The sequence below is a fragment of the Perognathus longimembris genome, chromosome 28 (genome assembly GCF_023159225.1).
Source record: "Perognathus longimembris pacificus isolate PPM17 chromosome 28, ASM2315922v1, whole genome shotgun sequence".
Lineage (NCBI taxonomy): Eukaryota > Metazoa > Chordata > Mammalia > Rodentia > Heteromyidae > Perognathus > Perognathus longimembris.
Genome location: NC_063188.1, coordinates 87605562 through 87628066, shown reverse-complemented (window position 1 = coordinate 87628066; position 22505 = coordinate 87605562). Strand labels below are relative to the sequence as shown.

General features: G+C 40.4%; 1 protein-coding gene across 1 annotated transcript in view; it reads left to right on the top strand.

Annotated features, from left to right (window-relative positions):
- Positions 1-22505, top strand: part of Tspan7 (tetraspanin 7) — a 117221-nt gene that overhangs the window by 86471 nt on the left and 8245 nt on the right. The window contains exons 2-6 of the mRNA XM_048335780.1: positions 10013-10201; positions 13893-13967; positions 16010-16105; positions 16677-16832; positions 22407-22490. Of these exons, the coding sequence (XP_048191737.1) occupies positions 10013-10201; positions 13893-13967; positions 16010-16105; positions 16677-16832; positions 22407-22490 (600 nt within the window). The remainder of the gene's footprint in view (positions 1-10012; positions 10202-13892; positions 13968-16009; positions 16106-16676; positions 16833-22406; positions 22491-22505) is intronic.

Genomic DNA, 22505 nt, shown 5'->3' with positions numbered 1-22505 from the left:
GCATGCTGTCCAGCATGGAGTGTGACCTCTGTTTATACATTTTTTAAGAGAAAAATCTTACTGATAAACTTTTTGTTTTCTCAGTTTCTAACCATTACTTACAGGCTCTATGGCATTATAGGATGTTAGAGCTTTGAATTATTTTCCATTAATAAATTAAGAGAAACCATTTTCATGCATTCTCATTTAGTCCCTCTTGTAGCCAAAAGCAGACAGTAATGAAGCAATGTGCTAGATTAGAAGTGAATTGGCCAGCCCGGTGCCTGTGGGTTCCTATCTGTAATCCTAGTTACTCAAGAGGCCAAGATCCAAAAGGTTCAAAGCCAGCCTGACAGAAAAGACTATGAATTTCCACTTCCAGTTAACCAACACAAACAAGGCTGGAGGTATGGCTCAAGTGGTAGAGAGCCAGCTGTGAGTAAGCAAGTTGAGTAACTGTGAGGCCCTGAGTTCAAATCCTGATATATAAATGTAGTTACCTGTTCCTTAGGAGAAGCAGGTTCCCTATTTGGCCTCCTTAGAGCAATGCTAGTGAAGATAGAGTTTGTGATCTCTGAAACTCACACTTCACTCACCTGCCTGTTACCTGGCATTCCTTCATTTAACAAATATATACTGAGCACATACATACTATGGGCAGGTGTTTGCTGGTGCTTGCATTCATTTCAGGAGTCAGACAGAGCAAATGATTCAAAGAGTGCTCTAATATGAGAAATACTATGGGGAAAACCAAAGCTGCCCTACAACAAGACTTCAGTGTTAAGCAGGGTTGTTAGAGAAGGGCTCATGGAAAAGCATAAGCTTAAAGAAAGCACAGATCTCAGAAAGGCAGTAGGAGGAATAGCAGGTGCAGAAAGCACAGTGTAGGAAGAGGCCTGGGGTGTTTGAGCAATAGCTAAGAGACCTGTGAGGCTGTAGCAAGAAAAGCACAGGAGGAGCCACTGGAAGCCACATCCAATGAACCACTGAAGGGTGTAGATCAAGTGGGACTTGCAGGAGAGAAGAAGAATATTGGCTGAGGCTTCAACAGGATACTGTGACTGCTGATGACAATAGAGAATGGGGGCAAAGGTGCAGACAGAGAGGGGGTGTGGCTTAGAGTAGCAGTTGTATTGATGTTGGAATCTCCCCAGTTTTTTAAGTGATTGACTCCCCCCCCAACTATTACCTTAAAGTTAATTTCTTATAATACTCTATCAATATGAGACATGTGAATTTTCCCTGTCCAGTCACATGTCACTTAGAAGTGGAACTGTGTCCTGACAAATGTACTATTAGGCAGTCTCACCATTATGTGAATGTCAGAGTATTATACAAGCTAAGTCTACCATGTCACTAGGTTATATAACCTTGTGAGGCCAACATCATATATATATATATAGTCTGTGGTGCAGCACATTAACCATAGAGCTTGCTTGGTGACAGAATTATGTGTGCAGGGTGGATATGAATGTGGAGAGGAAGCTTAATTTAAGAAGTGCATAAGTGGATTTTTCATTTGTTTTCCAGTCCTTAAATCACCTCAGGAGGAAGTTAGACCACCAACAAATGGGAGCTGTACCTCACTATTTGTACCAGAATCTTGTTTTGAAATACCGCATCCATATTTCCTTCCTGTGTTTTTTCCTCATTTAATAATAGATCCTCTCTTGAATTCATGTTTTTTCAGCTCCAGTTTTATCTAAAACTGTCACACCCCACTATATATAGTCAAAGAGAACATGGGAATTCACCATCCTTGCTCTAACTTCTTGTTTATTTTACTTTAGTACATAGTATATATGTGTTAGTAATATGGGATTGTTTTGGTTATTTACAAGAATATAATCCTATAGAGAAACCGTGTATTCCCAAATGATACAACTGCAGGAGAAACAAATCTGTTTGACAACATAATCATGACATGTTTTGCTCTGGTGCAAACTGGCACTTAGGTTCACATTTATGGGATAAATGTTAGAATTTCTTCATCCAGGGTCATTCCCATCTGATACCTCTCAAGAACATAGCTACCATACACTGAATTTGAAGAAAAATTCATTGCTAAGATTCATTCTGTACTTATCTAGCTCTTGCTGTGGGCTCCAGAGGGACAGAAGCACAGTGACTGGTTTTCAAATTAAAATTTTGGACTCATAATCAGACAAGCAGCAGTGGTAGTGCTTAATGGATATTAGGACTAGATGAATGACATGTTGCCTTGGAAACTCAGGCACAGGATGTGGCTGAGCCTGTGGTGGATACAAAGAAAGTAAAGGGCTTTCTTCTCTTCTATGTGACTCTTAACACTTTGATGTATACACAATTAACAAACAGGACAGGATAAACATGTGGTTGGTTGAAACTTTCAACATGCATTAATATAGTGGTAGCTTTTATGTATAATCTACTTCTGACATATTTTAAAAGAGGTATCTTTTCTTATTAGTGTGGGGTTTGACCTATCTTCACAGCCCCAATCCCCTGAGGCATGGAAGCCAAAGAACTGGTTTCTCTCCAGAGCTCTTCCTTCAGTGGTGCTTGGCTACCTGCCAGTAGTGTGAAGACTGTTAGTATTTCTGGCACTCATGTGGCCTCTGTGGGTGTTAAACTGTGCCAGCAGATTTATAAAACAAGTGAGATCAACTTGGGGGTTTCATGGAGGAGATGTGCCTTAGAGAGAATCCCCCAAACATTAAGCTTCTGACAGTTTCGCTGGTACAGCTGGTCCTAGTTTCTAAGTACATAAATCTCTTCATAAGTGGCTTTGCTGGCCCCAATTCCTAATTCACCTATATGAGGTCTATTTATGTATCTGGGTCATCATGAAACTAGAGGTGTGAGCTTTAGCTAGATCGTCTTAAGCTCTGATTTCCGCATGTTTTCTTCCTTTCACACATTCCTGGACATTGAAATTTGGAAGGAGATACTCCTTATTTGTGTAGAACATAAAGCAAAGTCCTGTCTTCAACTTTTATGGGGAAAAGTTAATAGTATTTATCCATAAAAAGTAATTCAGCAAGGCTCAAGATAAGTTCCCCTTGACATTCTTCCCACATGTGTTCAGATGATTCCCTCAGGAAATGTTCAGAGCACAGTGTATCCAGGCCATTGGTAAGTAGTATTTGGCATCCTAGTTAACAGCTTGATCATGGCCCCTCTGAGGATCACTGGACCTTTTAAAGAGACATAAAGAACTCTCCCACTGAAAGGGCCCTTATTGATGATCACTAGAGTCAGTTTTGTGACCTTAGAATTGTCAAATGAAGGTACACATGTGCTACATGACTGGTATAAGGTCACTGTTGTGACTTAAAAGGTAAGTGAGAGCACTGAGTGCCAGTGGCTCACGCCTATAATCCTAACTACTCAGGAAGCTGAGATCTGAGGATTGCAGTTTGAAGCCAGCTTGGGCAGAAAGGTCTGTGAGACTCATTCCCATTAAGCACCAAAAAGCTGGAAGCAGAGCTGTGGCATATGTTGTAGTAGAGTACAAAAGCTCAGAGAGAGTATCCAGGCCTTGAGTTCAAACCGCTGGCTGGCATACAAAAAAAAGGCAATTGGGAGAAGGAAGTATGGTTTATAAAATGATTACTTGTTTCACTGTGCACATGAAGAGCTTATGACCAACCCAGAACCAGAGCTGGCACTTATGGCTTCTTGTAACATCTTTCAAAGCCCCTTTCATGTCTTCCTCTGTGATTTGTTGGACAATCTGTGAGACCCAGGCCCTCTGGTTACTGATATAATCCAAGTAGGGCCTAGAGTTTTTATTGAGTTTGTTTCCTCTGAGTTGCTCTAGACTCATGAATTAACTCCTGAAACTTGACGTCTATGAATTGGCTCAAGGATGTGATATTTAAATGTAAAATGTATCTTAGTGAGCTTTCCTGGGTATGGGAGTAGAGTGTTTGCTCACAAGTATCCTCTGGGTCAATGAACTATGCTGGTGTTTGGTGTCCAATAAGTTTTTTCTATTTGTTTTGTTTTTCTGGTCCCAGACCAGGACTTGAATTTGGTATCAGATACTTTTGCTCACTGGCTAGTGCACTACCAAATGAGCTGTGCCTGTGACCTCTCCAATAAGTCTTTAGATGAGTGAAAACAAAAAGACTTTTCTATGCTTCTTTCCTTCATAAACTTGTCTACTCAGTTCTGTGTCTCCTCATTGTTTCCTATCTTCCAACATCATCCTCCTCCACTACAATAATGATCTTGCTGAGACAACATAATTCCTTCAGCTGTCCCCTCTTCCCTCAGCTTCATCTGCAGCTGTGACTCACTTCTGAACTTCAGACCCACATGTACAACTACCTTCTTGAGCATGTTATCTCTGTGGCTTTGGATCCCCTTAGACACCACAGAAAATAGGGCCTAGACTAGATAGTCTCTGTATTGCCTGTTGGTTCTCCCACTCAGCATGAGCCAATCAACATTTAAAATGATTTCCTCTTCCTCTTCTCTGCTTCCGTGTCCCTTGGTAATGATAGCATCATGTCCTCTCCTCTATATATTACCATATATATTACTATATATATATATATATATATTATGACAGTATGTCATATATACCCAGATTCAACAATGATGGATCCTGTGCTGAAATGACCAAAACAACTTAGAAAGAAGCAGTAGAATAAGTCATCTTATTGCTTATGGTCTTCAGAATAACTGTCTTCTCAATATAAAAAGGAAAGCTTTGGGGCTGGGGATATAGCCTAGTGGCAAGAGTGCCTGCCTCGGATACACGAGGCCCTAGGTTTAATTCCCTAGCACCACATACACAGAAAAAACGGCCAGAAGCGGCGCTGTGGCTCAAGTGGCAGAGTGCTAGCCTTGAGCAGGAAGAAGCCAGGGACAGTGCTCAGGCCCTGAGTCCAAGGCCCAGGACTGGCCAAAAAAAAAAAAAAAGGAAAGCTTTGATCATTCTAGTAAACATATACATTTTTTGGCTATATGGGCAAAAATGCAAGACCCACTATGCATTCTTCCTTCTCACTCTTAGCTACTAGTAGCCTGGTGCCACCTCAGAAAGCTAGAAAAACACTAGGTTCAAGATTGACAATGAGGGGCTGGGAATATGGCCTAGTGGCAAGAGTGCTCGCCTCGTATACATGAAGCCCTGGGTTCAATTCCCCAGCACCATGTATATAGAAAATGGCCAGAAGTGGTGCTGTGGCTCAATTGGTCGAGTGCTAGCTTTGAGCAAAAAGAAGCCAGGGACAGTGCTCAGGCCCTGAGTCCAAGGCCCAGGACTGGCAAAAAAAATAAATGAATAAATAAATAAAATAAAATTAAGCAGGTATTAAAAAAAAAGATTGACAATGAGCTGACTTCCCATTTCTGACACTAATGTTTGTTTTATCAATCACAAAGTGAACTTCATAAATTTCCCGTGCTTATTTACCCAAAGGTACATGAGAAATTCATTGCAGAATGTCAAGTCTGAAATTCAGATTTGTTGTACCACATTGTTAGAGCTGGGAAGATGAAGTGGAATCCAGGTTTTTCTACTTTCTGATCTTACTAAAAGGGAATCTGAAGTCCAGAAAGGTTAGATCATGTGCCCAAAGTTCACACAGCTAGTGACCCCCAGACTAGACCTCTAATATTCACTACCTTTTAAATATATTGAGTCCTTTTCTGCCCATTATCCTACCAGTGAGTTCTCAAGCCCATATACACAAGATAACTTGAAATAAAAATGGGAAATCATAAATATGAGGAACACACACTGTTGTTTCGACAAGTTGAAAGAATGTGCCAGGAGATTATAGAAGTTTCTTTGTCATTCCATTTGCTTTCTCCATCTCTGCAAAACCAGGTACCAAATATTAAAAAAAATACTCTCCTCTCCTCTTGGTAAACACATTCACATAAGTATTTGCTAGAAAAATAAACTGATGTCAGCTGCTCACTCCTGTTACCTTAGCCTTTTCAAATGGCCAAGATTTAATGGATTGTGGTTCAAAGCTAACCTTGGCAGAAAAGTTCACAAGACATATCTCAATTAAAAAACAACAACACTAGGCCGGAAGTATGGCTCACATGGTAGAGTAGCAGCTGAATGAGTAGCAAGCTGAGTGAGTATGAATGAAGTCCTGAATTCAGACCTTAGTACCTTTAGAAAAGAATTTGCTAGCTACTTTTCTTCTTAAAAATATGACTTCCAAGGCATCTTTTAACTATTGGTAACATATATGGAGTATCTGTCATACATTTTTCTGGAGTAGGAAAGAGATATGTCACAATATTTCTGTGTTCAGTTGTCAAAGATGAGTTAGTTTGGTTGAATTGAGGCTTTTGTCTCAAAGTCTAGCTGAGATTTCTGCTTACCATCTCCTCCACGGGTTTCTTTTGACCAGGTTAGATGTGGTGTTTTGTATTCTGTAAGGCTTCTTAGGAAGGGTCTCTTCTAGGTAACTTGTACCACTTTCACCTTCAAAGCTTTTCTTTAGTTGTATAATGTGCTAAATATGAACTCATGTTATCATTTCAATAACGTGAACCTGTAGGTGGAACTCCTGAATCAGGTTTTATGGATTTAGAGGGAAGGAATAGGTACTTTACCCTCTCAGACCCTGGCACAACATGTATGTACCCATATCAGTTTAATCAGAAGGTATGTGCTATGCATGGTGGAAAGACAATGGGTATAAAACAAATAGTTTTGGATTATTTGAGGAAGATGGAAGCCCTCTAACCCTGGATTCTCTCTGGGAATTAGGATGCTACCAGGTAAAGTGGGAGACTTCCCAGCATTCCAGTTTTCATTAATGCAATCATATTTAAACAATGACTAGCAGTAGAAATGCATACTACTGTGTATACTATGTACACACATAAAGTGCTGCTGGACTTTCAAAAGCAATACTATAAAGTCCAAAATCCAGATAAGATACATTCAGCCTCAGTGGTGACTAGCTTATTGGCTGAACTTTTTCAAGTATATTTACATTACGACACTACCAAAATAAGACAATAATGCTAATATGGAAAGGTTTTTTCTGGGTCTATTTAAAGGTATTTCACATTGTTCACCTGATTTGGAAGATTTCTAAGTTTATGAGGTATAGGATCTAAGACCCAAAGATAGGAAACATATTTTATCCCTATTAGTAAGCATTTACTCTGTGCTTTGATAGTGCTAGTCTGATTATTGAATAAAACATAGCTGTATATTTTTCTATATAATATTCCTGGTGCTTTTGACAGTAATTATTTGTAAGTTTGGTTCTTATATTTTTATTCTGATGGTTAAAGTGTTTTGTGTTTTTACCAGCTGAATTTTCAAACAAGGTACTTCTTTTAGCTACCACCAGATGTCAGCATAGGATTTGGAAGGCTTGGCAGCGTGTTCCTGGTTTTCATTTACTAAGGCCATCCTCATGGGCCACCAACCTCCACTGGGCCACCTTCTCCTGAATATCAGTATCAAATGCTTTTTCTTCAAGAATATACACAGCCATTCCACTTTTCCTAATAAAAGTAGCACTTGTTCTTATCCCTTCTCTGATGGAAACATTTTTAAACTGTCATTCTTGTTTATGGTCCTATGAAACGAGGCTGCATGTATGCTTATTTTTTTTTTTTTGGCCTGTCCTGGGGCTTGGACTCAGGGCCTGAGCACTGTCCCTGGCTTCTTTTTTGCTCAAGGCTAGCACTCTGCCACTTAGCCACACCGCCACTTCTGGCCGTTTTCTGTATATGTGGTGCTGGGGAATTGAACCCAGGGCCTCATGTACACGAGGCAAGCACTCTTGCCACTAGGCCATATCCCCAGCCCCGCATGTATGCTTATTTTATTTATTTATTTGTTTGTTTACTTATTTATTGGCTGATATTTCACCACAGATATTTAGAGCTCTCTCTTACCTGAGGTAGGGAAAAGTGTAAGGTGCATTCTTTTGTCTGTGCAGAGAAATAATCTGGGCATAGAACTTGATGGCTCCAAACTAGAGAAAGTGTTTTCAAAGTAGAGCACAAAAATGTTAAGGCATCTTCACTGACCGAGCTTTTGGGTCCATTGTTGGCCTGTATTTGGTATTTTTAACTTACAGATATTAAGAAACAAGACAATATGTTGGAAATAAACTGCACAACTTGGGAGGGGACTGGGGGGAGGGAAGATGGGAGAAAAATGAGGGAAGGGATAACAAGTATAACAAGAAATGTACTCAGTACCTTACGTATGTAACTGTAACCCCTCTATAATCACCTTGACAATGAAATTAAATTTAGAAAAAGGAACAGGATGTTGAATGACAGAGCAAACCTTGGCAATGTGGATATAGCTTTGTGTTCTCATCTTGCCTTTTTGTTGTTGTTGTTGTTGTTGGTGGTGGTGGTGGTGGTGGTGGTGGTGGTGGTGGTGGTGGTAATGGGTGCTGTCCCTGAGCTCTTGCTCAAAGCTAATGTTCTACCACTTTGAACCACAGCACCACTTCCAGTTTTTGGATGGTTAATTAGAGATGAGTCTCATAGGGACTTGTCTGTCTGGGATGACTTCGAACCACCATTTGTGAATCACAGCCTCCTGAGTAGCTAGAATTACAGGCATGAGCCACTAACACCCAGCCTCATCTTGTCTCTTCACTTGAGTAAATTGAGCAGGATTGGAGATATTTGATAAGGGTCAATGGACTCTAGGCTAGGGCAAAACTGGGGAAAGGCTTCCATGAACAGTTGAGTTTCTTTTTTCTTCTGCCAGTTCTAGGGCTTGAACTCAGGGCCTGGGCACTGTCCCTGGCTTCTTTTTGCTCAAGGCTAGCACTCTACCACTTGAGCCACATGCCACTTCTGGTTTTGTTTTTGTTTGTGTGGTGCTGAGGAATTGAACTCAGGGGTTCATGCATACTAGGCAAGCACTCTACCGCTAAGCCATAATCCCAGCCCAAACACTTGGGTTTCTTTCAAGCCTCATACTCTTAGAAGTGGTAGCAAGCCATGAGCAAACTGAAGGAGTGGGTGGTTAGAGACATAAAGCAACCCGTGTTTCAGCAATCAAAGTTGCTAGAGTCTGAGGCCTGTGCAAGAGGAAGAGTAATGCATAGCATGCCCTGAGTAAGGACCCAATTAGACAGTTTAGTGGGAATGTTTTTGGACTGTTCAGCAGGATTTGACTAATCACATTACATCTAATTCCAAGAACTATCCTCAGTTTTTGTTGCTTTATATTGCCTAAACGATTGTAAATCCAACAGCACAACAAAGATTCAAAAGCAGTTGAACTATTGTGTTTTGTTGAGATTTTGGTGATAATGGTCAAAGAGAATCAACTTTCTTCTTAAAACAGCATGTAAGCTGTTCTTCAAACATCTCATATATACACATGCCTTCAAAGATGGGAACTGACTTCCTGGAGCAGGCAGCAGCTAGGGGAAGACTCTTAGATCTGTCTTATGGTATACTTTTTAAGCAGCATTTGTCATTGTTGTTGGTTTTAGGTTCTTTGTTGTCCAGTTAACAATAATATCAGCGTATGGGCTATGTAAGGGACAGACATAATTTAAAAAATCAAAATGTCTTTGCTGTTAGGAAAATGGAAGAGAAAGGAAAAATGCTGGACTCAATCTTTAACAGGCCAGGACTGTTTATTGAGGCACAACAGCTAGGGGCAAAACCTTCCTCCAGGAATAGAGGTTATGCAAGGAGGTGGGGTTGGAGTTGGGCTTTTGCTTTTATGGGGTCTTGAGCAAGAAGGCAGAGGTTAACAAAGAAGCCATTAGGTCTAGGGAGGTGGGTGCTTCTTTCAGTTGCGCTAGGCTTAGGCGGATTGCCGTGCCTGCATCCAACAGTCTGCATGTATCTGGTGGCTTGCCTAATGTCTGTACGCACCTGGGGAAATAAGGGGGGAGGGTCAATCCTTCATTTACTCTGTGATGATATCAGACATTTTGCACTACTCAGGGAATTCCTACACCAAGTACCACCTTCCCCACCAAACCTTGTGTCTCCCATATAGCCATGTCACTCAATTTCCATTCTTACCTCTCTTAGCTATGGGTTCACACTCTCTTCTTTCCCTTTGCAGATCACTGGAGTGATCCTGTTGGCTGTTGGAGTCTGGGGAAAACTTACCCTGGGCACCTATATCTCCCTAATTGCCGAGAACTCCACAAACGCTCCCTACGTGCTCATTGGAACTGGCACCACTATCGTTGTTTTTGGCCTGTTTGGATGCTTTGCTACATGCCGTGGTAGCCCATGGATGCTGAAATTGGTATGTATGTCCCAACATAATACTGCCTTCTCAATTTTGTTTTTTTTAAGACAGAGTAAAAAAAAAAGCAAGAACTAGGTGACTCTAGTCTAACTCACAATCCCATGATGGTGAAGTAGCCCTTTTTAAGGCCACAGACAGGACTTTAATATTTACTCATTCTAATTTTAGCAAAAAGTATTGCCTAGTCCAACCTGTAACCCCCTCCCCCCATGAGACACACAAAACACATCATATATTAAATCTTGTTTCAGTCTCTTAACATGGACCATGAGTCTGTTAATGTCCTCCTGGCTAGATGCCCTGTGTCTTGAGCTCCGTTTTAGAAATCACCTCAAGCATGTGATGCACAGTTGTGATGAGCACAGCTTCATCCAGAACAGAAGCAGCTTTTCATCTCTAAGTTTCCACTGGAGAAATCCTTCTTGTGTTCTTCAGCCTAGCTGTGTTTGCTTTCTTTCTACTGGCCGCATGCTCTGGCTCATTATTATGGGAGCTGAGCTAAGCTAGAGCCTTCCATTCAGAGGGCCAATGCAGTGCAGAGTATTTGTTACCTGGACCATTGCTGGGGACCTGTACTCTAACAGAACAAAGGAGTGATACAAAGGATGAAAGACTGATACTGTGACTTCGCTTTTTTTTTCTAGTAGACCAGTTACTTAGTTTCTTACTTACTATGATGTTTCTTAATGAGGAGTAATATGGAAAGATTTTGTTTATGAAAACCAGCAAAGACCTCCCCTCAAATGATTACATGAGTAATGAGATTACATGAATAATCTCAGACATATCATTTCGTGAAAGGGGGAAACAGAGATTCCATTGGGGCCATGTTGCCTGTCCTTGTTCAGCCTTAGGATATAGTTACATCAGATGGCACCTCATAAATTTGAGGATGATTCACTCCAAAGGAACCACATTCCCAACTGGTATTACTTGGCTGTCAATCTCTCTGTTGGCAGTCCTATGGAAATGGTGACCTTCTGACAGTCACCATCCCACACAAGTCTAGTATGAGACTCTCCCTCAGAGTAATTCATATGTCTAAAAGCTTCAAATTTTGCATGAAGTTGAGAGAAAGAAGGTTGTATAAATGGGCCATAACAACTACATGTTTAATATCTAAGTGGCTTGTGTTTTGTTTGTGAATTTTGGGGCTGGGAGAGGAACACTAGGGATTGAATGCAGAGTCTCCAGCCCTTGCATTTTATTTAGAAATTGATATTTTAAGTCAGTGTTTCCTTTATTTGTTTGTTTGTTTAAGTGGTACTGAGATTTGAACAAGGGTCCTTGTACTTGCTAGACAGGTATTCTTACCACTGACCCATGCCTACAGCCTGATTTTTGCTTGATAATTTTGGGATAGAGTCTGGCTTCTGCCTTGCATGAACTTGCACGCGATCCAACAGGTTTCACAGTGACTAGGATAATAAGCGCATGCCACTATGTACAGCTCTTCAGTGAAAAGGAATCTTGTGAACTTTTTTTCTACACAGCTGGTTTTGAACCCTGATCCATTCATCCCAGCCTCCCAAATAGCTAGGATTTTAGACATAATCCACCAGTGCCCTCTGGTTTCCACCACCACCACCATCATCATCTTTAAGTAATTGTTCAAGGGGGTTCAATTCAACAAGTCCGTTTATGAGTACAATGCATTTTGATCAGTGTACCTATTCCATTGTTCTCTACCTTTCCCAACACTATCCATACCCTCAAGTTACATTGCTCCATTTTTATGTAAGCACATTGAATGTAATGACTCTGTTTTCTGCTCTCTATTTGTCTACTCCTCCTCCCCTTGACCTATGCTGCAGTCTCAACAAAACATGTTTCATCTTCCTGGCATTATTCGTTTTGTTAAACTTTTTTTTGTTCATTATTCAGAGAAATACACACACACACACACACACACACACACACACACACATGCCACTAGAATCGTCTCCTAAATATATCCTTCTTTTAGTATATGTGCTACTAGATGGGTAAAACCATGTATGTTTCTATGTAGCCGTATACTGTAGAAGACATATGAGCATTTTGCAGATAAATAGTGTGGCCATGTGCAGTCCACCCAAATTCCACAGTGTCACTTAGGGTCATTGGAAACATTCAGAACTATTGTATTTCATTTTGAGATGAGAAGAAGCAGATTGTAAGACATATGCTTTGTTGGTAAGGAATCAATTTTCGTTCCTTTTATCTGCTTTTCAAAGTTATAAAAATGGAAACAAGTGCCTTGTAATATCCATGAATTCAGATGCTCACATATGTCTGGTCTCTGTCTCTCATACACATGTGCGCATGCACACTTGTACACGTGCACACACATGCATACCCACACACATACACGGAAAGTACAGGCAACATGAGATGAGAAACGCTAAGGATTTTAGATGCATGCAGGGTCTATTGTAGTATGCCCTATTTGCACTTTTAAAAGGCTATAAATCCTATGTAGTATCCAGACCAGAGAGGAAAGCAGCCCCATGGGGAAATACTGAGAGTCCTGTGTTCAGGTGCAATCACCATACTTAACCAGTCACCATATTGAGCAAGTTCATCTTCCTTTGGACCTAGATGATATAGCATACAGTTGCAAATGAAGTCATTCTGTAGATATTTATATGAGATATGGCAAGGAAAGTAGGAGTTTTCCCAGCAGAGACAAGGAGCTCTGACTGCTCACGTGTGAAGGGTCAGTGTATACAACAGAGGTAAGTTCTTCAAGCTATTGAAAGCAGAACCAGCAGCAGCAAATGGGAGATGGAAGTAGGCCAACTTGTGGCCAAGGAAAAGGAAGGTTTGCCATCCATTGGAACAGTTACAAATAGAATATGGAGGGCTGAGGTTACTCAGTGGCAGAGCACCCAGGATCTAGTATGTGCAAGGTGCTGGGTTCAATCCCTATCATCACAAAATTAATTAATATTATTTTAATGAAGAATTAGTATTCTTTTTAAATGAAAAAGTTGGTAGAAGTTGGGCTTGCAGATACTAAATGACCATTATGAGGTAAGACTCCTAGACAGTGCAGAACTTTGGTCTATGATCTCCAGAGCAGATTTTTCTCTACTGCAAAGATAGTGGACACCTTAGTTACAAGTGGCCCTTCCAAGTTTCTCCAGGTTGAACTGAGCTGGCAGAATAATGCAAGTCTCTGCTGAGCTTCCTTTAAAAAACAAAAACAAAAAAACAAAAAACAGGTGCTGGTGGCTCACGCCTGTAATCCTAGCTACTCAGGAGGCTGCGATCTGAGGATTGCAGTTCGAAGCCAGCCCAGGAAGAAAAGTCCCTGTGAGACTCTTATCTCCAATTAACCACTCAAAAATTGGAAGTGGTGCTGTGGCTCAATTAGTACAGTATCAGCTTTGAGCACAAAGAGGCTCAGGAACAGTGCCCAGGCCTTGAGCTCAAGACCCACAACTGACAAAACAAAACAACAAAACAACAAAAACAAAAAAGGGAAAACAGACCGTCTACAGAGATCTCCATGGCGTGTATACCCCCAAATGTTTATGTATATGTTGAGGCTCGTATGAGCAAATCCAGAGCAGAGTAATTTTGAACTCTTCCTAAACATTCTTAAGGGAGTATAAGGCCTTGTCCAATACTACCTGGCAGGAAACAGTTTATCCCTCTTCTTCATCCCAGCATCTGACCTTGTCCTTGTCCATTTGATTTTTAGTATGCCATGTTCCTGTCCCTGGTGTTCCTGGCTGAGCTTGTAGCTGGCATTTCAGGGTTTGTGTTTCGTCATGAGGTGAGTATATGGAAGGTGGGAAACTCAGTTAACTAGTCTTTGAGAGGGGAATTTTGGAAAATTCTTGGAGTGTATAAAGCATGCAGATAGGCTAGTTAGTTTAACCAGTATTGTCTCCAATTTCCAAATGTCATGTCATATAGCCTGAAATTTCAATTGAATTCTACATGCAGGAATGTCACCAAATTCTTAACTTCCTTATTGATCTTCACTCTATTTCTCTATATAGCTACTGCATGAAATAGTTCTCCACTCTGATTTTAAACAGTGATTTTCAATATAGATGGAACATTCCTTTAGAATAGCTGCTATACTTCAACAGGGCATGTGTGTATCTGTGTAACAAGTTTTCTGAGGCTGATAAAGGCAAGTCAGACTAATTATCTCTCTATCTCATACAACTATTATTGAACCCTGTACATAGTAGTAGAGCCAAAAGTAGATAGGCATGTGTGGGAAAGGGGAAAATAGAAAATGCAGGTTGAAAGCACAGTGAGGAAGAGTGTTATTGGGGTTCTGACATCATCTTTTCTTGGGCCCTGCTTTTGTTCTTGGCTAAGTTGCATCCCCTGGGATCTTAACTTCTTATTTTCTGCTCTTTTCCTTATTGCCCTGAGTTTTCCCTTTGCTGGAGACATACCATATCCCAGATTCCCAAGCGGATTTCTGGAACCAATTTCATATGAATTCTCCATCTAGAGTTAGACTCACCTCCCTCATATAAATTCCGTGTCTAGAGTTAGACTTGCCTCCCTCATTCTTATTCTCATGTGAAACCCAATGACAGCACAGCCTTGACAGCCCAGATAGATACCCCAAGTTCATGCATGAGTACCAGGAGCCTCCTGCCTCACTCCTACCTGAGCCCTTGCCCTCTTTTCTTTTGGGTGCTACTGTAACTGTTCCATGTAGACATTTTCTTTAAATAACTTCTATTTCCTGTGGTTTGGAATTCCTTACCTCCTAACTTCTTTAATCTGAGCCTCCTAAGGAAGCCATACTTTAACCTCAAATGCTGCTGGTCTTGAGTTTGGCTAAGCAGTCAAACGTACAAAGTGACAATTGGTCATGCTTGGTAGCATTGACACAGAAGAATGTAGTAGGAAGCTCACTTTACCTGCAGGGCCAAGCTTATTTTCTCGATTTGAGTCCTTAGAGTGGCCCAGGGCCTATTCTGTGTACAACTTTCTGCTCCAAGGGACATCTTAGGTGCAGTAAAATGAAGTGACGTAGCTGGGTATGTCAGCCACTTCGGTTTAGAAGATCCATGTAGCTAGTGTTTACTTATAAATATGCCATGGATATAACTTTTAAAATAATCAAGGAATCTATCATTTTATCCCTGAGCTTCCCTTTAGGTAATTATTGCCATTTTCTCTCTTCTTAATCTGGAAGCATTTCATTATTTACTATAAGCCAAGTGGCCTGGCAACATACCTAAGACCCCACCTTCCGCTGTGAACAGTGCTTAGAATTTCAGGGTCAAATGTGTTCATGGCAAAGAAAAAAAAAGGTTTTGTTAGCCCTTTATAAGCAGAAAACATCTTGTTCTATAGCCTCTTTTATTTTGGCCTCAGTAAACATGGGTTAGTGACTGTTTTGTCCCATTCCTGAATGGTAGAATAGTGATCTATCTGGGGACAAATACTAGTTTTTCCTGTCCCCAAAGTGGCTTTTCCATTATTATTTCTTTTGTATAAGGACAGTTATAGAAATGAAGATGGACATGAGTCAGTTCAAAGAAAATAAGTAGAAAATTCATGGCTGAGGCTATCATAGCCCTCTCAGAAGCTGAGGACTTCACAGCCCTCTTAGAAGCCACATCAACAAGTCTTTTGACAGGCCAAGCTACTTCTGAATTGAGGATGTGGCCAACAATTTATTTTAAATTCTCGGGATAATAAACCCTTTGGTGAATTTCCCTAATTTCCATTTATCCAGAGACTTTCGGAAGAGGCAATGATACTGGAATTGAAGCTGGTATGACTCTGTTTGGACTGCAGGGAACCTCAACTATATCTCCCTCCCCTTGTTTTACATAGATCAAGGACACCTTCCTGAGGACTTACACGGATGCCATGCAGAACTACAATGGCAATGATGAGAGGAGCCGGGCAGTGGACCATGTGCAGCGCAGCGTAAGTTCCAGGGAAGGAGATGTGAATGAGCCTTGCATGCTGGGTCTAGGTTAGACTTGTAGGCTGCCAGCCCATTGGACCAGTAGCATTTGGTGAACAGAAGGCTTGGGCAAGCTCCATCTAGTGGCTGTGTAGTATGTCAGAGGTGGGAAGTGTACTGAGAAGAAACTGAGGACCTATATGAATGGCTGTGCTGCCTGTGCTTTGTAGAAGGCAAGAGAGGAATAGAAGAGTGCTTTCCTGCCTGGAGGCACTTAAGTTGACAGATGCTAGTGCAACAGCCTGCCTGCCTGTTGGGATGCTTAGCCAAGTCATCGAAACACTGCTTTGCTATGTGGAGAAGGTAAGAAAGGCAACAGATTTGTGATATAAATGCACTTCTTTCTCTTGAGTTCGCATGGGCACCAAAGTGAGAGTAATTGTTAGTGGAGCTTCAGTTCAAAAGCTGTTCATGTTGTCTTAGGAGTGTTGGCCCATGTTTCTCTTTTCAAAGTTGCAGGGCAGTGTGAGTGAGGAGACCATAATGTCTTTGATGTAGCACACTTTGATTCTTTTCTTTCCCTGTTCACAGCTGAGCTGCTGTGGCGTGCAGAACTACACCAACTGGAGCACCAGCCCCTATTTCCTGGAGCATGGCATTCCCCCCAGCTGCTGCATGAATGAAACTGATTGCAATCCCCAGGATCTACACAACCTGACTGTGGCTGCCACCAAAGTTAACCAGAAGGTACTGACTTCTTCCCAGCCCTTATAGGACCAGTGGTGAATGTTTGGGAGGGCTTTGTTGTTTCTGTGAAATTGATAGGTTGGAAAGGGTAGCCCAGGAGAGAGTCAAGAGTCTTCCTTTGTGGTCCTTGATTGCCGGTGAGAGGCACTTGAGGCTGCTCACTTCTAAAAGAGGAAGCTGTGCCTCAGATCAGCCTTGCATTGCTCTCCCGCAGTGAGCATCTCCCAGGCACAGTCAGGAAGGAAGGTTTGGCAAGTGGTTCCTGTTAACCCTGATGCCTGTGTCAGGCAGGGAATGTTGGCTTTCTTCTTTCTGGGTGTCTTTCTTCTGCTTAATATACCATCTAAACATGAAATTATTCGCAGCTGGGTGCCAGTCTTTGGCAGGAAGAAGAGAGCAGAGTTGACAGACAGCATCTGCTTCTGCTAGGAGGGTGGCCTTTATTTTAGGGAGTTCCCAGTTAGAGGAAAAGAAATCAGCAACTCCAATTCAACTCACTGTCAACATTCTGACTCCCAAAGAAACAGGAGGGAAAAAGATGGTTAAAGGACATTAGGAAGCTAGTGCATAGTGCAAATGACAGAAATGAAGTTTTGGGAATCAAAGAGAAGGAAAATCGATTCTGTGTCACACTTACAAACAATATAGTGAAGACATAATCCAGCTGTTTGTAAAGACATTCTTAAACATTTAGAGCAATTCCACATACACAGTATGATTCCATGAAATGGAGGAGGAGAAGGAGGGGGAGGAGGAGGAGGAGGAGGAGGAGGAGGAGGAGGAGGAGGAGGAGGAAGAGGAGGAGGAGGAGGAGGAGGAGGAGGAGGAGGGGGAGGAGGAGGAGGAGGAGGGGGAGGAGGAGGAGGAGGAGGAGGAGGAGGAGGAGGAGGAGGAGGAGGAGGAGGAGGACTATTGAGTCTATCTGTGATTATTCAGCCATGGAGAAATTTTTATTAAGATAAAATTCTGGTTTTATTATATCTTCAAAATTCCATGTGATCTGGGCCATCTACTGAAAAATTCATAGAGATGATAGCTATTCTTTCCAGATTAGAATGTTGTGAGGTGTTATGTATGTTTCATCCATCTAGTGGGATTACTTATAACATGAATGCTGCAAAACAGGTTTTTTGTTTGTTTGTCATTCTGGAAGCACATGTACTTACTAGTCTGCAATTGATGTAGTTCTATAAGATTCAGTTCTGACAACTTCCTAACTTAGCTAAGAAAATATGTATTCCTACTGTAATTTCCTTATGAACCACAACTTAGAAGCTGCCCTCATCACTTGATGGCTAATGAGATGACTTCTGGATTTTTCATGACTATCCCCAGTGAACACCCAGATACTTTGCTTCCGTTTTCAGAAGTGCCAAACATACCTGGCATGTTGTGAACACGCTAATGGAAGGCAAGAAATTATCTCTGACAGTGAAATATTTGGCCTCTGAGGCTCATTCATAAAAGCAGCCTCCATCAAGTGCTGGTTCTAGTCTAAACTTCCTCCTCTGTTGTGAAATTTGAGGATCTAGAAATCGAGAGCTACAAAGTCTGGAGTCAGATTCTAGTCTAAATTCTGAGTCAACCACTCATTGATTGTGTGATCTTGGTCAAATAACTTACCCTTTCTCAGTGTTATCTTGTCCATCTGTAAAATGGAGATAATAATAGTCATCATTTTATTAGTTATAGTAGTAGTCACAGTAATAGCCTTTTAGCATTGACATGAGAAATGAATGAGCTACATAAGGCCTGACACAGACTAAAGTTACTCTAAATGTTAACTAATGTTAATATGACCCCGTTGATGATGACATTTTCTTTACCTTTGCAAATAGCAGCTGGTGCTTGTAGGGAAGATTTTTTGTTAGTATCAGAAGGAAAATTGGTAGGGGGCAATGTATCCTATAGTACATGTACAATGTGTACATTTGTTTCTAGAAGGAAACACAGATACCACTTTTACCATTTCATTGACAACCTGCAAACTGACCTCACTACAATGTTGGCTTATATTTTCCTGGGCATTTTCAGTACTTGGAAGATGTACCTGACTGTTCTGTTACTGTCTTTACACTCTGCAGCCTCCTTCTTCACTGGAAAAGAAGTAACAGAAACTGAAATTTGTCTGCTGAGTTTTATTAGACATTCTCATTTAATTCCCACATGAACCTCTGAGACAAATTATTCCTCCTGTTTGTGTTTTATAGATATCACATCTAGAAAGGGTAGGAGATGTAGATGGAGTAGAGGCAGTAATAGTAGGTACTTAATGTCAGTATCCCCGACTTCCTTCCCCAGGAGAGCTTCACTACTACAACATTCTAGTTACACAGAATCTTGTAGTTTAGAACAAACAGATTGCCTATGTAGATCTTTAAAGTGTTTTGAACCCTGTCCTGTAATTACACAGAATGATGATTTTTCCCTTTTATGTAGTAGCCTGACAACTTACACTGAAGCAAGAGAGAGGAGGGAGAAGATGTGAATAGTTGTACTCAATAGTTGTTTGGTTTGGGACTAGGTTTTATTTTGCTTTTGCTAGCAGATAGTGGAGTGTCTTCAGGTTCTACTGGCTAATAATAGTAGCTGATCCCCTATTCCATAATAATTCCTTGCCAGTTTGTAAGAGCAGGAGAAATTATTGTGGTTGGCACCTAAAGAGAACTCTTTTCCCAGAACCTGTCTGGAACTAGCCTTCTACCCCAAGTCCTTGAATTCTCCCACTTACAGATGTTTTCATTGGTGACTGTGTTGGATTAGGTATGCTAAGGTGATACGCAAATTAATATTCTGTTTGTAGGTGTTTCCTATGACACTTAGAAGGCTTTGTAGATATTTTTCATGCCTGAAAACCAGGCTTTCCTATTGTGAAAGTGAGAGATGATTGTGGGTAGGTACACTCATGCTTTAAGGTTCCCTACAACTGTGGCCTGTAGTCATAGTACCAGAGCACTTCTTTAAGTCTGAATAGCTGTTCTGAGACTTGGAAAATAGGCTTTGAGTCTATATGGTTAACAATAGCAAAAACAAATACAGAGATGGAAAACAATTTCACAATTTCATCTTTTTATTTTGATTAATCCTATTACTAATATGTTGCATTGAGTCGATTTCTTATGTATAATAAAAAAAAACACAGGCAAGATTTTATAGAAGAGTACTTCTCAAGGCAGACATGTCAAATATCTGGAAATCTTTTAAAATGGATTTAAATTTATTCTTAAGAATATTAAAAAAAACTCAGAGCTATGGCAGTTTCTGATCCAGCAGGTATCATGGGGGTGGGGCAGCTCCGGTTTTGTATTGCATGACCTAGGAGCTTTTGAGCACTGCAAAATAAAACCAAGCTGCAAAATGAGTAGAAATTATACTTAAGGACAACATGTTTGGCTTAAATATAGAATTTAATCCATGGGGGGGGAATCTATGCCAAATGATTTTGCAGACTTAGAACTTAGAAAATGACCTGCATTGCTTCTCTCTGAGTGGTTTTATCAGGCATGTGTTTCATATTTTGAACTGACTTCACATTTTACTGATTCCCTGACCTGGCCATCACTTTGGGGAGAAGATACAGTAATGACAGCCACCCTGGCAAAAGACTATGTTGGCTCTTACCATGTGGGAAAATGTTACTATAGCCACTTATCTTTCCTCTTTGACTCCTTCCTAACTTAAACTCCTCACTTTCCCATTACCTTTTGAAAAGTGATATAATGTATCAGTTTCCTAGTAAAAATGAAGTCAGTAAGTTTCTACTAGAAAGAATCAGAATTTCACAGATCCCCATGAGCAAGAAGGTACTTCCTTACCCTGCCTTCCATATCTGTACTAGATAACTAAGGAGTATTTTTTGTGAATTGCATTGAAAACCGTGTGTCATACAGCACCACTGCTAAGTTAATTCACTTTTTTTGATTTATGGATATAAAATGTCATTTAGAAGGGATAACATTAATGGTGCATGGTATCTCAAGCCTATAACCATAGCTACTCAGACAGCAGAGATTGGGAAGATTGCAGTTCAAGGTCATCCTCGGCAAAAAATTCTCCATGTAAAAATCTACATGTACTGATATCCATCTGTCATCCTAGATCTAGAGGAAGCATAAATATCTGGCCAAGGCATAAATCTGAGGCCTTATTCAAAAAAATAACTAAGAACGAAAAAAGAACTGGTGGAGGAATGTTACTCAAGTGGTAAAGCAATTGCTAGCTAGCACAAGGCCCGGAGTCCCAACTCCAGTACCACCAGAAACAAGGAAGATATGACATTTGCAGAATTTTCACAAGCTCTGAGAAGAGTAAAATTGTTAGGTTTTGAATTTTTACAAATGGAAGACATAGTAGGGCATTGGTATTGTTGGGGCATTGGTATTGTTGTCCTTCAGAAGTTATTACAACTTAGTATAACTTTTTAGATAAAGAAGAACCACTCTATTGTTAAATAAATGTAATAATATTTTAGATATTGAAGTCAAAGCCTTTTATTAAAGAATTGAATAAAACGACACTTTTATAATGAATAGATCAATTCAGGACTTGGGGCTGATTTGGCCAGTAATGTACCAATAATAGATACACATTTGTAATCCTACTACTTGACCTAAAAGTCAGAGATACACAGAAAGAGTCAGCTATTGTCTTAGCCTTATAAAAACATTGCCATTTCCTGTCTGGGCAAAATGTAATCTAGAATAACAACAACAAAACTTGTTTAGCAATACTGTTGAACTCCAACAGATTATTCATTTTAGAGAAAGATAATTTCACTTCAGCAGTTCTAAACTACCATTAACACTGGAGATAATTGTTGCCTTTAATTGTGACATTTAAAGATTTTATAATATGTTAAGGTGAAATTCAGTTCATTTTCTGCGTAAAGTTATTGAAGTTCAGACAGTGAAAGTAATGTGTCCAGGGTCACATGGTAAATTTTTGGAAAAGATGACTGTGGAATATAGATTTTTATTATTAAGAATAATTTTAATAGTTTCCCTTAGGCAAAATCTAAAAGCTCCATCAAGTTGGCAGGTATTCAAACACTTCCTTCTAACTAGATGATTTCTCTTTGTTTATCCAAGTTTGTCCTTCCTTGTCAAAAAACTAATGTCTGTTTATGATGCCAGTATTTCCTGTCCAAGGATATGGAGTGCCTCTTCATCTATTCATGTCTCCTTCTCTATATCTACATCATTTGCTTCAATGAGCTTTCAGATTTCTCACTAAATTTATCCTATTGATGACAACATTTGTTGATGTCATTGTGTCTAGATTTTCAAAATAACTCATCCAAGGAATGGGATTTGTAGGTAGAACAACACTGGCCATATATTAGTCATAATATTAGGGGAAATGTGCAAGTATCCATTTCACAACTCTTTATTTTTTGTATGTTTCATCATTTTGTTATGTTTGTTTATTTGTTTGGATGGAGTGCTGATAAATTCCTAGGATGAGTTGCAACTATATTTGCTAAGATTGGAGTAGAGGTGAGGGTTTTACTTGTGCATGTAGTCCAGCCTGGTCTAAGGAGAACTCTTATGTGAGACCTTTCTTCTCTGTTTCTAGGGATGTTATGATCTGGTGACTAGTTTCATGGAGACGAACATGGGGATCATCGCTGGAGTGGCGTTTGGGATCGCATTCTCCCAGGTATCCTACATAGTT